Raw genomic sequence first — 14,660 nt, forward strand, 5'->3', positions numbered from 1 at the left:
AATGGAGTGTTGTTGATGGTTCCATATCTATCGGATGCTAACTATCTGCTAACACACTGTTTAAACAGAGGCTGGCAAAGGCAGTTTACAAGTACATCAAAATCACAGGAAGTTCAATAATGTGCTCTACGGGTGACCTTACCACACTGTGTCCGTGGATATATATATATTTTTTCTTTTTAATATAGTCAACATGTTCACAGAGCTCACAAAGTGCTGATAAAAGCTAAATTAGCCATGTCTATGCCACATGAATGCACAAGTTCAGAATTAGTGTTATTTCATTTTTAGCTAGCTTAATAAAAACAATGGCAACGTGGCAAAAAAGTTGGTTTAGAAAACCTTAATTACGCCTACAGCTACTGTGCACATGTGGATCACAAAAACATTTTCTAACAAAACTTATCACAAGATTGAACTGATCACTGCTAATAGCACATTTATGCTTTCTCTTAGATTTCATTTGGTTTTTTTTTTTTTTTTTTTAATACATGGCAGCTACAATAACTCTCTGCTGTTACTTGGTCATGTAATGAATCTTTGTGTATCTTAGATTCACAGTAGCCTCTACTTTCAGGTTATAACAACATCAGATTTAAATTCTTCATTGTGGTGTACTTGTAGGCTAACAAGGCATTGACTGAAGCCTACTGTAAATACCCAAGTTTGTGTGTTACCAGCACAAGTCTGGTGGAATGTCTGAAATATCTGGAATGTTTGAACAAGACACTGTGGAATGAAGGAGAAATAAATAAAACAAGGCATATGAAGAAAAACTGGATCTTATCCTCATATGACCCCCTTTAAATTTGTGCCATTACACTGAATTACCTGTAGGACAGACTGGGCACTGTGGGACAGGTAAACATTTTCTGTGTTAAGGTCATGGAGCTTTCATGTTAACGCCTGCCTCTGAAAACCTGCAGATTGATTTCACCTTTTGGTTTGTGATTGAGAACAAAAATCTTGGTTGTGCGTCTCGTTTTGTGACATGACTGAACAGTTTTTACGACATGACACAAATCGTCCCACCTTCCCCCTTTTCTCTTTTTTTAATCAAATATGTCTGACCTACAAACGCGTCACTGTCACTATGAAGACACGTCTGTGTCTTTAACATCGACTAACACATTAAGGAGTAAGTTTAAACACACAACAATGAAGATTGTCTGTTATTGCCGATTTGGGACTTTACTCCCATCAGTTAAACCAACGGACACAGGACAACTTCATTTCGAACAATATATTGCACTATCGTCACTGTCTGTTCACATATAGTGTGTTCACAACATAGTTGTGTTTTGTGAAGTTTCTCTTTTTTACAGAAAAATTATGATAATGTTAACACACGTCAAAATCAGCTAGCCTGGTCAAACTTTTACTCGTCCTATTGCAAAAGCAGAGTGAGTGACACCTGCCACTGGACATAAAACTGAATTTTTAAACCACATATATGTATAGCAAGTGAATTTATAGTAAGAATTTCATCTAACCGATTTCAGACAAACTCTAGGTATAGAGAACATTTATAGTTTTCCCCATGGAAGAACATTTCAGACACAAAGTCAGTTATCGCCTACTGTACATGGTGGACAAATGTTGATTAAATAAAAATGGAAAACAAGTTATTGCCTCATATATATCAATATATTTCGCTTCATAATAACAAATAAAATGGTATCCATATGTGTACTTCACTTCACCAAAGTTTACTGCATGCTTAAAAAAAACTGTAAAACAAAACAAAAACAAAAATGTCTCATTTCAAATGATTAATTCCTTCACTTTCTGGTTTTACAGATGTCCCTTTGACTTCACCAGTGCTCATTTTACACATTCACAGTAAACCAATGAGAACATGAGGGACAGTTTATGGGGTGAATCCTCACAACGGAGAACCAATAAAAATGCAAGTATTTATATACATTGTATGTATCAAATATTAGCAAGAACATAACAGGAAAATTCAATCAAATTTTGATATGATTTGGATAATTTCTTAAAAGTTAAAAATATGGCTTATACTCTTAGTCATCTTGTTATATGTCATATTTCACTCATATATAGTTCTCTTTTTTTTTTTTTTTATATCCCGAGTCTATTTACAAACAAAAAGGGTGGATGATGAATGATATCTGGTCTTTTTCTAAGCGCTGGACATTCTGAAAACATGACATTGGTTGGCCTTGAAGTAAAGACACCGGATCTGCTCAGGTGTTACATACTTTTTAAAACAGAGTATATCACAGGTTATCAGAAGATGGAAGATGCTCTGTTTGAGAGATTACAAAGTAAGTACCACCGTCAGAGATCAGATATTTTAACTCAAGGGCAAAGTCATGACATGTTGCACAATTCCAGGACACTTAGAAGCTGGGCTGAAGGGGGAGGAGGACGGGGGTTGAAGAAAGGTGTGACTGCAGGTTTGGGCGGGGTAGGGTGGCACGGCATTGGTTAGATGAACGTTGTAAGAAGTTAATCATGTTTCACCCAAAACACTGTTACTTTTTATTGAACATATCCATGAGCGGGGCTGGGATAAATTTCATGACCGTATCCACGATGCTCTCCTCTTCCTCCTCGTCACCGCAGCCGGTGGGAACTGCCTTCTTCGGACGGGTGAGGCTGCCCTCGGAGGCCTGCTCCATAGCAGCCGCTGCCTCGGCTTCCTTCTCCTCCTTCTTCTTGATGCCGTACTACACAGGAAGGACAAAAGAAAAACAGACAACCACATTATTAAGCCGCAACAGAGTAGGATTTAATTCTCTTGTGGTGTTTGGGTGGTTGGCTTAAATTGAAACTTTAAAGTGAAACTTTAAGCCAACTTTAAGTCAACCTTTGACCTCTTATTCATCCCATGATGCCATTTGTTTTCTCAATTAGTAAATTTCTGCAGTCAGGGTTGGGGGTAGCATTTTCAACAAAATCTTTAAGGAGCAGTTTGACATTTTGGGAAATACACTTATGCACTTTCTTGCTGACATTTAGATGAGATCATTTCTTTGCGCTGCCTATAAAACCAGAGCCAGGAGGGTATTAAACCAGTGCACTGACATGAGAGTGATATCAATCTTATCATCCAACTCTCAGCTAGAAAGCAATTACGCATGGGACCTGAAAGTGCTTTAAATGCAGCACCGACTTACTGTACGTCATACTCTGGTTTTGTTCTTACTGTAAACTTTCTCTGAATTTTTTATTTATTTATTTTTTATTATTACATTTCTTTTAATCAGGGTATGTCTGTGCTGTAGCCAGACACTCCCATGCTTAATTTTTGCTCTAGAACCACAGGTTAATAGCTCTGAAGTGCTCCTCTGGTCAGCTTGATTGCCTCTTTGTTGCATGAACCCTAAACCTAACCTAACTTTGCAGACTGTACCTGTACAAATGGCCCATTTTTCTAACTTCTGCCTCTCATGTCTGATTATGCAGCACTTTAATTTCTTGATTCAGTGAGAAGCTTTGTAAAGTGCAGATATGAGGCACCTTAAATAACTGCGCTACTTCAAAAGTAAACAGGAAGCGAAGTGCTTGCTCCCTGCTCTGCTGGAGAAACTTCCTGTGAGTACTGTGACTGACTTCAAAATGTCAATTTGACATGACAATTTTAACTCTAAAGATAGAAACGCGAGAGACGTGACATGATCATTTCACGCATTTGAGGTAAATTGGTTGAAAATGATTAGTACTCCTGCAAAGTAATTCAGATTTCTTCATTTGCACAAATTGGCTTCAGGCTGCTCCCACACGAAGCTAAGAGCAGATACTGTGGGTCCTGCATGAACAGCAATTAGCCATTTCTGCAATTAGATGTTGAGATGGAGCTGAGCTAAAATTTGGGTTTCCTTCTTCTGTTTTGTTTGTTTGTGAGTGAGCATGGAAGCTTTAACTGCTGCTGGCTCTAATTTGACCTTCCTGGATATTTTATGTACCAATTAAAGGCAGAGGCACGCAGCGGGTGTGCTGGACAAGGCTAAATATAAGCTCAAAAAACCGTGGGCCCAAACAGACTATTAAATCAAGAGTGTGTTTGGTGGAGAAAAAGCACAAAACTGTAATTTACAACATTAAAGAGAGCAACAACTGTTGGAAAATGTGTTTCAGCAGCACCTTGATTGCAACAATCGTATGCATTTTTCTCCTCTTTACTATTTAGTAAAACAGTATGAAAGAAATTAGATGAAGAAATATCATAGGATGTGATTATGTAAAAGTAAAATAGTGCATTCCTTGATGATTTTGCTGTGGTGGCAGCAAAGCTGCAAAATTTACATTTGTTACTTGAATGTTACCATGAAATCAGTTTTAGATTTTTGGACGTGATATGCCAAAAAAAATATCTAGAAAATATTTCCCTTTTCTTTCTTGTTAACTCCATCTGCTGATGAAGACTATAAGATGTGGCTCCTGTAGGGAATATGGACTCTTGGGACTGATCAGCATTTGAAAAAAAAAAAACAGTGAATAATCTAAAAATCTCCACATTATGTTAGAAATGAAGCTGTCTATGGTGAAAAACTCATATTTTGGAGATACAAGATTTTCACACAGTCACAACAATGTGAAACAAACAAGTCTGGACAGGCTGAGACAGCTACTGTCTCCACTAATGCAGCATGTCAGTTTAAATGCTGCTTCCTTAATGGAACCTGAAGGTTTTATGAATCTAAACAGATGGAGGGTGGTTGAGATTAGTTCTCACTCCAATTTAAAAAACCATGTAGCCTTTGTTTTGGCGTTAACCATGTCGATTTGTGCTCAGTGTATATTTTGTGCATGTGTGGTCCCAGTGCAAGCAAAATCAATACAGCTGGACGGCAAGGAAAAGGTCACAGAGTACAGGAAGGTCAAAAAGGCTGAGGGATGGATGATCTTGAGGCAGATGTGTGGAAAATGAAATCCGTGACCTCCTTGGTTCACGTTAATGTGATTCTGGAGCAATAAATATCTTATAGGAGGTCTGCTCGTGTTCATTTCTGCTGTGAGGATGTGTGTGGGGGGCGTGGTAGCATCTTAGCAGGGGAAGAGCGGGGTTGTTGGGGGAAGAGCGGGGTTGTTGAAGGAACAGCAACTTCAGAAATTATGCAAACATAACAGCTTTTCAGCTTTTCTGTTTGCCATTCATTAAAGTCTGCATCCCGCTCAGTAATATCTGCTGTCCTGACTAAACATCCTCTTGTCAAGAGAGATTTGAGATTTTTAAGAAAGGCTCCCAAGCAAAAAAAGGTTTTTTGGGGGGTATGAGTGACCTGAGCCTGAAGACTTGATTATTGAGAAATGCAAAGATTTTGAAAATGAAGAGCTGAATGTTTACACTAGATGATTATCACAACCAGTGCACCTGGACAAAGATCAGATCAGTAATCAGCATAAGCATTTTTATTATTTAGAGATGCTAATGATCTTGACTTTAATCAAGTCTTTTGACTGAACATTAACAGTACTTTAACCGTTCTCCAGCTGCCACATTTGGTGGCATATTTCTTCAAAAATCGTGTTTTTTCGAGAATATGAGGGACAGCTGATAAAGGATCATAATTATTCATCCTTCAAATCAAAAACAAATGTCGGCAGAAGGAGATGGAACAAATTTGCCTGATTGGCTGAATGATTGGTGGCACTTTTGAAAAAGATTTGAGAATCAGAGGTCTTAGTTCAACACCTGACAAATGTTTCTTCCTGACAGAATAAACATTGGCGTGATTGGTCGATGGATATCTGCTCTGCTCCTTCTGCTCCCATGTTCTCTGCTCTCCCTCTGCGCTGCTCTGTCTTGTTCTCTTGCAATCTGTCTTATTCAGTCTCTCTGCCACTCTCAGACTTTTTCCACAGTAACAAAGGCTTGCGTCAGTTGAAGTGAAGACAGTCACGCTTAGTCAGCCCCTATCCAATTCGCTGTAATCAAACACTTTCCAAAGATATGCTGTCATATCGCTCTTACTCCCTCCCCTCTATTCTGTCAGAATTGTTCCAAAACTAAACTAAAGAATCGCTGGGACTCGGTGGAGTGCAGAGCCACTCTCCAAACTCCAAGGATAGTTTTACAAGGGCTGCACATGGAACAGTTTTAAACTCAGCTTGAAAGCCCTCAAAGGGTGTTCAAGTCAAATACTCTATGAAATATTAGCAATGTCAAGAGCAATTTTTCACTGCAAACCACAGATACTTTGGTACATCACTTAACATTTTATTACAGATTAATTAAATATCAAACATGAATTTATCAAAGACGTGATAGTGTTGACGAGACAAAAAAAGGGTCAGTCAGAAAAAAATCCCTTTGAAGCCTCGACAAGTGAATTTAATCACAGAGAAATCCTGCGTGTGTTAAGTGAATAGCATATCGTACACCTGAATTTACAAACAGTTTTAAACAGGTTTAAAGCTAAAGCCTGAATGTATGGTGAGCCTGTTCTAATCCAGGATCATACAAAGTATGAAGTACAAAGTAGAAGCAACCCAATCCCCCACCTGTTAAGTTATTATATTGTTATATGCAGCTACTTGAAAATGGTGGTGTTGCCTCAGTGACGATATGCTGTAAAACCTGAAGCTCGACAGAATAAACAAGGGAGTAAACTTTCTTCCAAACTTCATTAAGTAGCCGGATTGAGGTATTTTTTTTTTACCTTATCCCTGATGCCCTGTCGGATGTTTTCTCTCTCCGCCTCCATTCTTGCATATTTGGCCTTCCTCTCCTCCTCCTGTTGCCTCAGCGCCTCTTGCCTTTCTTCCTCTTTTTTCTGAGCATCAGGATCCTTCTCCTCCTCCCCACCAAGCATCTTGCCCATGTCTTTGGTGGCCCCTGTTGTTGGTGGTTGCAACAGAGAGACAGAGAGAAAAGTGATAAATCAAACAAATGTCAAGCAGAAATCTTTTAACGAGTGACACTGACAATTCACGGTAATTGCACATAATGGATCTTTGCTATCGGGCTGTTGCTAAGCATTTGATGTGCACAGTGGTATATCTAAGATTTAGATAATTCAATACGCATTGCTTTGTATTTCAATTCTGTTTCAGGCCAGTGAAAGAGGGACACAATCTGTCCTCGACTGAACCAAAGACAAAAGTGTCTGACAACAGAGAGAACAAGAGATTAGTGCCATCAACAAGAGCCTGAGATAAAAGACATGCAATGAATTATTAGCAATTCTCTTGATTGCCTTTGTGCCGCTCACTTGGACCTTTGCTATCTCCATCAGGAATTTACATCCTCATGCAAAGCGTCCACTTGGACCAGGGGTCAAGACCTGAGAACAAAAGGCTTGGAGTACTGTTGAAAGGACCGTGGCAAACAGACACTTTGTCTCATTCTGCAACTGATCTCATCTCCTGTCTGCACGTGTTAGATAAAGCAAAACTGTTGGAGCTGTCAGGATTCAGAAAAAGACATTTGCCGCTATTCACTCTTGTATAACATGGAAACAGCTTCCACAGAGAGCGATGGATGACCCTTCACAGTACACATTTTGTTTTGTCAGTTCCTGTTCCGGTGCCATTTTGCTGTGCTTGAGCGAAAGTGTTTTCACAGGTGTGTGTCAGTCACACACACACACACACACACACACACACACACACACAGAGGAAAAGATGCATATCCCCCGCCGGAAACAGTACTTCCAAACAAATGTCCTCTCAGCAGCAAGAGCATTGTGGGTTTTGCTAGTTAAGTAAAACCCTTCTAAAACACATACAAGTGTTATTCTTTAAACCATAACAACCTGAAAGGCAACAGTTCAAATCAGGATGTTGAACAGACTGATCTTGAGAGTCAGCCCTCGTGTTGAGCTGCTCCTGCAGTGCTTTTGCACATTGCCTTTACACAGGGCCATGGCTGTGTGTTCTCGCTCCAGAGGCATTAGCTCTTCTTTCCAGCTCAATGGCTGGAAACAAGCCAGTGCCCGACACACCCTGAACCCACGACTCTCTGCTCACTTCCAACTCACAGGAAGGAAATTGATTTTAATGAGAAGTGGACCTCCTGGACCACACCGGGCAAATTTGAAATACACCGGCCCCCCTCCCTGCCCTGAGTTTGGAGTATGGTTCTTTCACCATTAGCGCCTCGGTCTGCACCCCGGTCTGTGCTCAGCTGCTATGGTTCGCCTCGCAGGCTCTCTGGAGTAAAAACTCAAAGACACAGCCATCTGCTTCAGCTGTGAAATTGATGAGACAGCGTTGACCTTGAGGTTCTTGGCTACAGTCCGAACTTGCCGTGTTGACGGACCAGGACAAGCCCCAGTCCTCGGCCATGGGGAGCAGAGTGACTGCTAATTAATAAACAGACATGTTGATGTTTCCTGTTTTTTCGTGAACTCTTTCGTGTTCCCAACACATGACATGCAGGCATGTTTGTGAAAGCATTATGTTTGTTATCTCAAGGCTTTTTCATGTCAACTGTGACATGTGTAGCACGTACAGTGACATGAAATGCCATTAAGGTGGCATTAAGACCCTGTGCTGTCCAAATGACATGCATTCACTGACTTTATAACCAATCCAAGGATATTATATCGCTTCTTTTAAGTTATACTCTCAACCACACACTGTTAAATTTATATTTTTCTATCAACTGTTTGTGCCTTTTTAGTATTTGATTCACATAGAATCAATTCATTTAAAGGCATGAAGTCATCACATATCAGACATTAGCCTGAAAGGTCATTTTCGACCTTCAAAATATTAGCCAAGTAAAGAGTTTCCTTGCAAGAAACAAGGAACAACTGGTTTTCATTAGCAATAACATGTTTGTATTGCATTCAAAAAGCAGAGCCTGGTAAAGTTACTTTCGTGCTCTACCACTCATAATACGTGTTAAAGATTCTCTCTGTGCTTTGCCGCAGGCTAAAGTGGAACTGCTGAATAAGACTGTAAACTTCTGTCTGACTTTGTTGCCCGTAGCTTTAAGAGATTTCCCAAATCTTGTATGAGCAGCAGTCTCCACAGAAACCGTGAAAGACTCTGAGGGTGAATGTCCATCACTTCAGGGATAATAAATTTGTCTCTGGCCAAGCTGAAGAAGGAAACTTTTGAAATTAAACTTTAGAGTCTACAATTTAAAAATAGCACGACAGACTAGATACCTAGTCTGAGCTCTGACTTTATTGGATTCACTGTACCCTCCTACCTTCCTGTCATTATGACCTTTTCTCATCTTCTCATTAGCACTGCCACTGCAATACAAATTTATACCAGAAAGTCCATAAAATAATATGAATATATATGTTTTTTTACCCTCAGACTCAGTCTGAACAATCTGATGCATAAAGTCATGATCGGTGACAATTGTGTTGAATTGTGTTTAATTTTGTGTAGATTTGTCAAATTACACCGCAATTAAATTGTATGCTTGTTAAAAAGAGATTCCCCAATAAGATGTTTTTATCTTTCTTTACGAAGTTATTCTGTTTTTAGATTTTCTCTGAAATTGTTCTTCGGCATGGGATCAAGCCTGATGTGCTTTTTGTTCTGATTTATAAATGTCTCTGCGTGTAAATTTTGGTGTTATCCAAACACGTACACCTTAACTTTGGTCTACTGATGATGATTTTTTACCTCTTTGTAACTGATGCCACTTCATCTCTCTTGTCCCACATGTTGCAGAGCCTCTCTCAAACCTCCACATGACTAATCTCGATGCTCAAGGCTAATTAGCTTGTCTGATTGTGACAAAGTTGCTGCGTAGCAGCGTGAGACAGTTGCCGTTCTCAAAAGCCTCGGTGTCATCAAACGCTGCCAGCTGTGGAGTCTGGGAGCGGTAAGCAAAACAACAAAGCTCCAGAGGAGGAACTGAGAGCCTCAGCTACAGTTAGAAAAACACTGAGACACAGTTCAATGTACTTAATTAGCAGACTCAATGAATAAGTCATTCCTCACAATTCTAGTATTTGTTGTTGTACAAAGTAACTTCCTGTTTTCTTTAAATGGCCGCAGCAAATAAAGGCTTTAACTGGAGTCCTTCTGGCCATGAGACATGATTAAGCTAAACTCAGCAAGCAGTTGTAATGCTCATTGGGAAGAAATCCAAACTTTTAAATAGATTTACCACCAAAGTTCACAAAGACTATGTCTGCCTCAGACTGCATGGTAATCCATCCCAGTTGTTAAGAGAGTTCACTCTGAGCTGTAAATGTCAACCTGCTGGTGGGACAACAAGGATCAGGGGAATTACCAAAGTCCAAGAACCATGGATGTACATGTCTGTACCCAAGTTCATGGCACTCTGTTTGTGAGCTGCTGAGAGTGGACCAACTGCGACATTCTCAAGTTGGCTAAAACCATGTTTTAAGTCACTCAGTTACACTATAGTATTAATATCATCCCTAACTTGTATAGTGACATCGCTGCCATGAGCATGGAGAACTGGCTATCTGTTCTAACTCATTACAGCTTTAAAGGGACTTTTTAGGTCAGCTGAGGCCTGGGGGCTAATTTTGAAGTAGGAGAAGGCTTCCTCTGCTCAGCGGGAAGAAGAGCAGAGATTGAAAAGGGATCAGGGAACAGACCGGAAGTTATAGAAGGTCGCGTCACACGGTGGATTAGGCTGTGCAGAGTTACGTAAAGGCTGACATTAGATTTGGATGTTTGAAAACATGAGGACAGAGCATTTGGAAGAATCTGTGGTGCAGTGTGTGTGTGTGTGTGTGTGGTATGTATATGTGTATGTGAGGGAACAAAATGTACTGCTTTTTCTAAGTGACTGTCCATGTATAGTGTGCAGAGTAAGATCGAGTGTGTGTCCTCCAGGTGCATTTGGGCTTCCACTTGTGTGTATTTGTGCATGTCCACAAGTTACTGTTTGCTTGTTTCATGCTGAAGGGCAAGTGAGACCACATGAGAAGCGTCCCCTGTGGAGCCCAAAGGCACACGAAGAAGGACGGAGAAAGAAAAAGAGGGAGAAAAAGGTGAAAATGAAGAAAGACACAAAAACAAGGACAGAGGAATAAGGTTAACTAGAATGAGAGTGAGATTATACCCACTCCAACACGGCAAAGTGACAGAATAAAAGTAAAAATTCTGTGATAAGGAGCTGCAAGTAATACACAAAATTAGCAACAATGGTAAAGAGAACAAGAGCAGAAAAGAGAACAAGGGGTATTTTAGAAAGTGAAAATGGCAAGAAAGAAATGACAGTGAAGGAGTCCTAAGGAAATGGAGTGGGAATGATGATTGAGAAATTCATATCAAGGAAAAGTTAAGGGGAAATAGAGAGATAAAGAGAAATGAGAGAGGAGGGAAGAAAAAGCGAATCAGAGAGAGAGGAAGATGAAATAAAAAAGGAAAGTGTACGAGAGAGAAAACGGGAGATACCACAGGGGAAAAAAAAGCAATAGAGCAAGGGAGAGGAAACAGCGGGACCAGCTCAAGGACTCTGTGTTCCTGCTCTCCCATCTGTCACCCGTCCTCAGCAGTCCCACGGCTGCTGACCAACAGGTCTCTGCTTCAGCCCCCACGGCCCGCACCTGCTGTGCGGTGCAGACCATCATCATCAGCCTCCTGCCCCGGCCTGGGGAGGAAGGTGGTCCCAAAACCCAGTGGAAAGACCATCAAGGGAGGCTCACTGTGAAGCAGAAATTAACATGGCTGGGTACAGAGAGAGCAGACGGAAAATATTAGCTGTGCTCTTCTGTTGTTTAGTGTCCTCCATAAGTCGCATCTCAAATGTTTTAGCAGCTTTGGCTGGTGTCCAACGATCGTGAGACCACAGTGAGAACAAAAAGCCTCTTTTAGCACAGTGCTTTGGTTTTACAGCACATTTACTATATGATAAACATCCTCATCAACCAAGCATCAAATAACAGACATGGTTAACGACTAGCTGGTGATGAAAATTTTGAATTCGCAGTGACTGGGTGAAAATACTGCGCTGCTGAGGTAGAAGAATAAGGTATCAGCGATAAGGTATCAGCGTGGGTGTTTCTAAAATGACAAAACTTCCACATCTCAGCCAACTTCTTAAAGGTCATGTAGAAGTCATGGTTGCATCGTGATGCTTTAAAAGATCTTTGGATGTGTTTCAACTCCTACACGGAGTTTTATCAATGTTAGCCCTTGAAAAGATGAAAAAAAAAGCCTCTTTTGTTCGAGCAGCACTGAGTCACTTTTCACACTGAGCCGTCTGTGATGGTCCTTGACAACTATTGACTATCAGGGAGACTGGTGTGGTTTTTGGAACACAGCTGTCCTTGGAGAACTCTAACAACACTTTGGGGAGAGGAAGAGGAGAAAGCCTCATTCAATACAGAAGGTTGCTTTTATATTTCTGAGGGTGAGAGTTGACCTGGGTGGATTGAATGATTATTTCATTGCTGAATGGTGAAGTGCCATACTCTTCAATCTCTTCTAAAATGTCCTTGAGCAAGACACAGAGCCTTTTCCATTCCTTGTACTTTCACACCAATAACCGTGTCCTTAGTGGCTTAAATGCGTTATTCGGTCTTTTTTCCTGTTTACTTTTGAATAACAAAAATGAATTAGAAACATTAGAAACAACATCTGCATTAACTTATTTTGAAGAAAGTAGAGAAGAAAATTGTCTTTAGTGGGAATAGTCTCATTATGTCAACACCATGATGAAGTGAAAATATGTCCAAGAAGAATTAGAGACGGACAACGTTCTTCTTCCTCTAACAGCTTCAGGAGTGTTCACACCACACTCGGGAGTGGAGTGGCTCTGATCCCGGGTTTTCATATTTCCAAAACCAAGATGGATGCAACTGGATTTGTCGCAGACGAATTTGAGTAAATAGAGGTGTTTTCAGTTGCATCTGGATTTTGTCTTGATACGAGACACATGAAATGACGAGTGTAGATGAGCTGATAGCCTGAGGAACATGTGCTGCTCTTTTGAGAAAATATCATCCACATTTTCAGTGGAAAAAAAATTTTCATAACACATGGATTCATGCTCACATCACTGCTACACTTAAGATGGTGACAATAGTTACAGTATAAATGTGTGTCACACTGTGCAGGTTTTACTGATCAGCCACTTTTTTCATTATCTGGAAGAGTAAACATCAGCCAAGCACCAGCCTTATTACCGGATGTTTGTTTGTAGTAATTATATTTTACTGTCCCATTAGGTTGCAGTATGTGCTTTTAGATAAGACTGAAATTTGATGATCATTCTGGGGAAATTATGTCAATTGTTTTTGTGCAATTTTATGTGGAAATTAAATTAGAATTCAGCCAACAAACCAATTAAAACTGATTTGAAGAAATGAACTGGAGCAGAGCAGAGGAAGTGGAAATTTAAAAAGATGTCAGCGGTTGAAGGATTTGGAAAACCGAACAGAAACGCAGAACGATTTTTCATGTGCTGGAGGCAAAATGGAGGGAAGACACTTACAGGAGGTGTGAGCTGTGTCTACGCCACCCCCCACCCCCCCACCCTCCCATCCACAGCATCAGTAAATCTCTGGGGTACATGGGAAACAGAGGCTTGAGGTACATCATGCCTGTGCTTTATCACCCGTTCACAACCATTATCATTGAAAGACAGCCTCACAGAGGCTGGCCTTGGTGATGAGCGAGTAAGGACAGGCCACATTTATCACCTCTGAGGTTGGCATCAAGGACGAGGCAAACCATCCACACACACACACACACACACACACACACACATGCAAACAGAATGCAGGTCACCAAAACATCCGTTCACTGGAGGATTTCTTAGTTTACTAAATTGTGGAGAAAAAAACACATTCAGCTTGATAAATAACAATATGGTTGAAATGAGCATTTCCATCCTGTTAAAATAAAACCTCACCAGGACAAATATCACTTTAGCTGTCACTTTCATCATGATGTTCACTGGCTCGTTATATGATATGGCTCTGTATGGAATTTAGGTCTTATAGACTTCTGGCTTTTCAGATAAGCACTTTCTGTGTCGGAGCGTGCTCTAACAACCCATGACAGCTTGGGGTGGCACGTTTGGTCGCGTGCCAGAGATCATGGAGAGCAATTGCAGAACTTCATAAGCAATTACTCTCGAGTCACTGCAGTAATGAGTCACAGAGGTGATACTGCGGCAGGCTAACGCACCACGAGCAACACCAAGGACTCTACCCACCTCGGAGTCATGGGGGAGGTGAAACGCTAGAGACAGAGATTTTATGCAAGACTTTTATATCATATATTGTTGTTTAAGTAATGGAAATTGATCCAGGCTTGTGGATAATCAATTAATAACCTTTAGGCATGGTTCAAGGAAACTTGTGCTTCCAACATGTAAAGGGAACACTTGTGTTCGTGTGCGCAGACATTGCATTTAGCGCATACAACACATGAACCTGTTTGGCCATGCTGAGGTCACATTATCGATTGAAAGGTTCAGCCTCTGGTAGTGCTGCTGAAGTGTCCTTGAGCAAATGTTTCAAGGTTCCTCCTCTAAAAAAACAAACAAAAAAAAAGAGATCTGCTATGGCTGATCCTGACCAACAGCATTAATACAGACTTCCTTAACGTACTGAAGAGCTGTACAAAATCTTTGTACATTCGAGGACTATGTCTTGGTTTAATTTTCACTAATTAAATATATTTCGTTTCTTTATCGGTTATTATTTAAACAGAAAACCTCAGTCTTCACATTCTGATGAAATCACTTGTGCGTACAACAGCATGCGTGTCCTGGTTAGAACATTTTATTT

General features: G+C 40.5%; 1 protein-coding gene across 1 annotated transcript in view; it reads right to left on the bottom strand.

Moving 5' to 3' along the window:
* Positions 1–439: 439 nt before the first annotated feature.
* Positions 440–14,660, bottom strand: part of LOC121187992 (complexin-2-like) — a 41,962-nt gene continuing 27,741 nt past the window's right edge. Inside the window, exons 3-4 of the mRNA XM_041047451.1 lie at positions 6,633–6,808; positions 440–2,696 (exon numbers count right to left, since the gene is read on the bottom strand). Coding sequence (XP_040903385.1) covers positions 2,502–2,696; positions 6,633–6,808 — 371 coding nt within the window. The 3' untranslated portion in view covers positions 440–2,501. The remainder of the gene's footprint in view (positions 2,697–6,632; positions 6,809–14,660) is intronic.

The sequence above is a fragment of the Toxotes jaculatrix genome, chromosome 10 (genome assembly GCF_017976425.1).
Source record: "Toxotes jaculatrix isolate fToxJac2 chromosome 10, fToxJac2.pri, whole genome shotgun sequence".
NCBI lineage: Eukaryota > Metazoa > Chordata > Actinopteri > Toxotidae > Toxotes > Toxotes jaculatrix.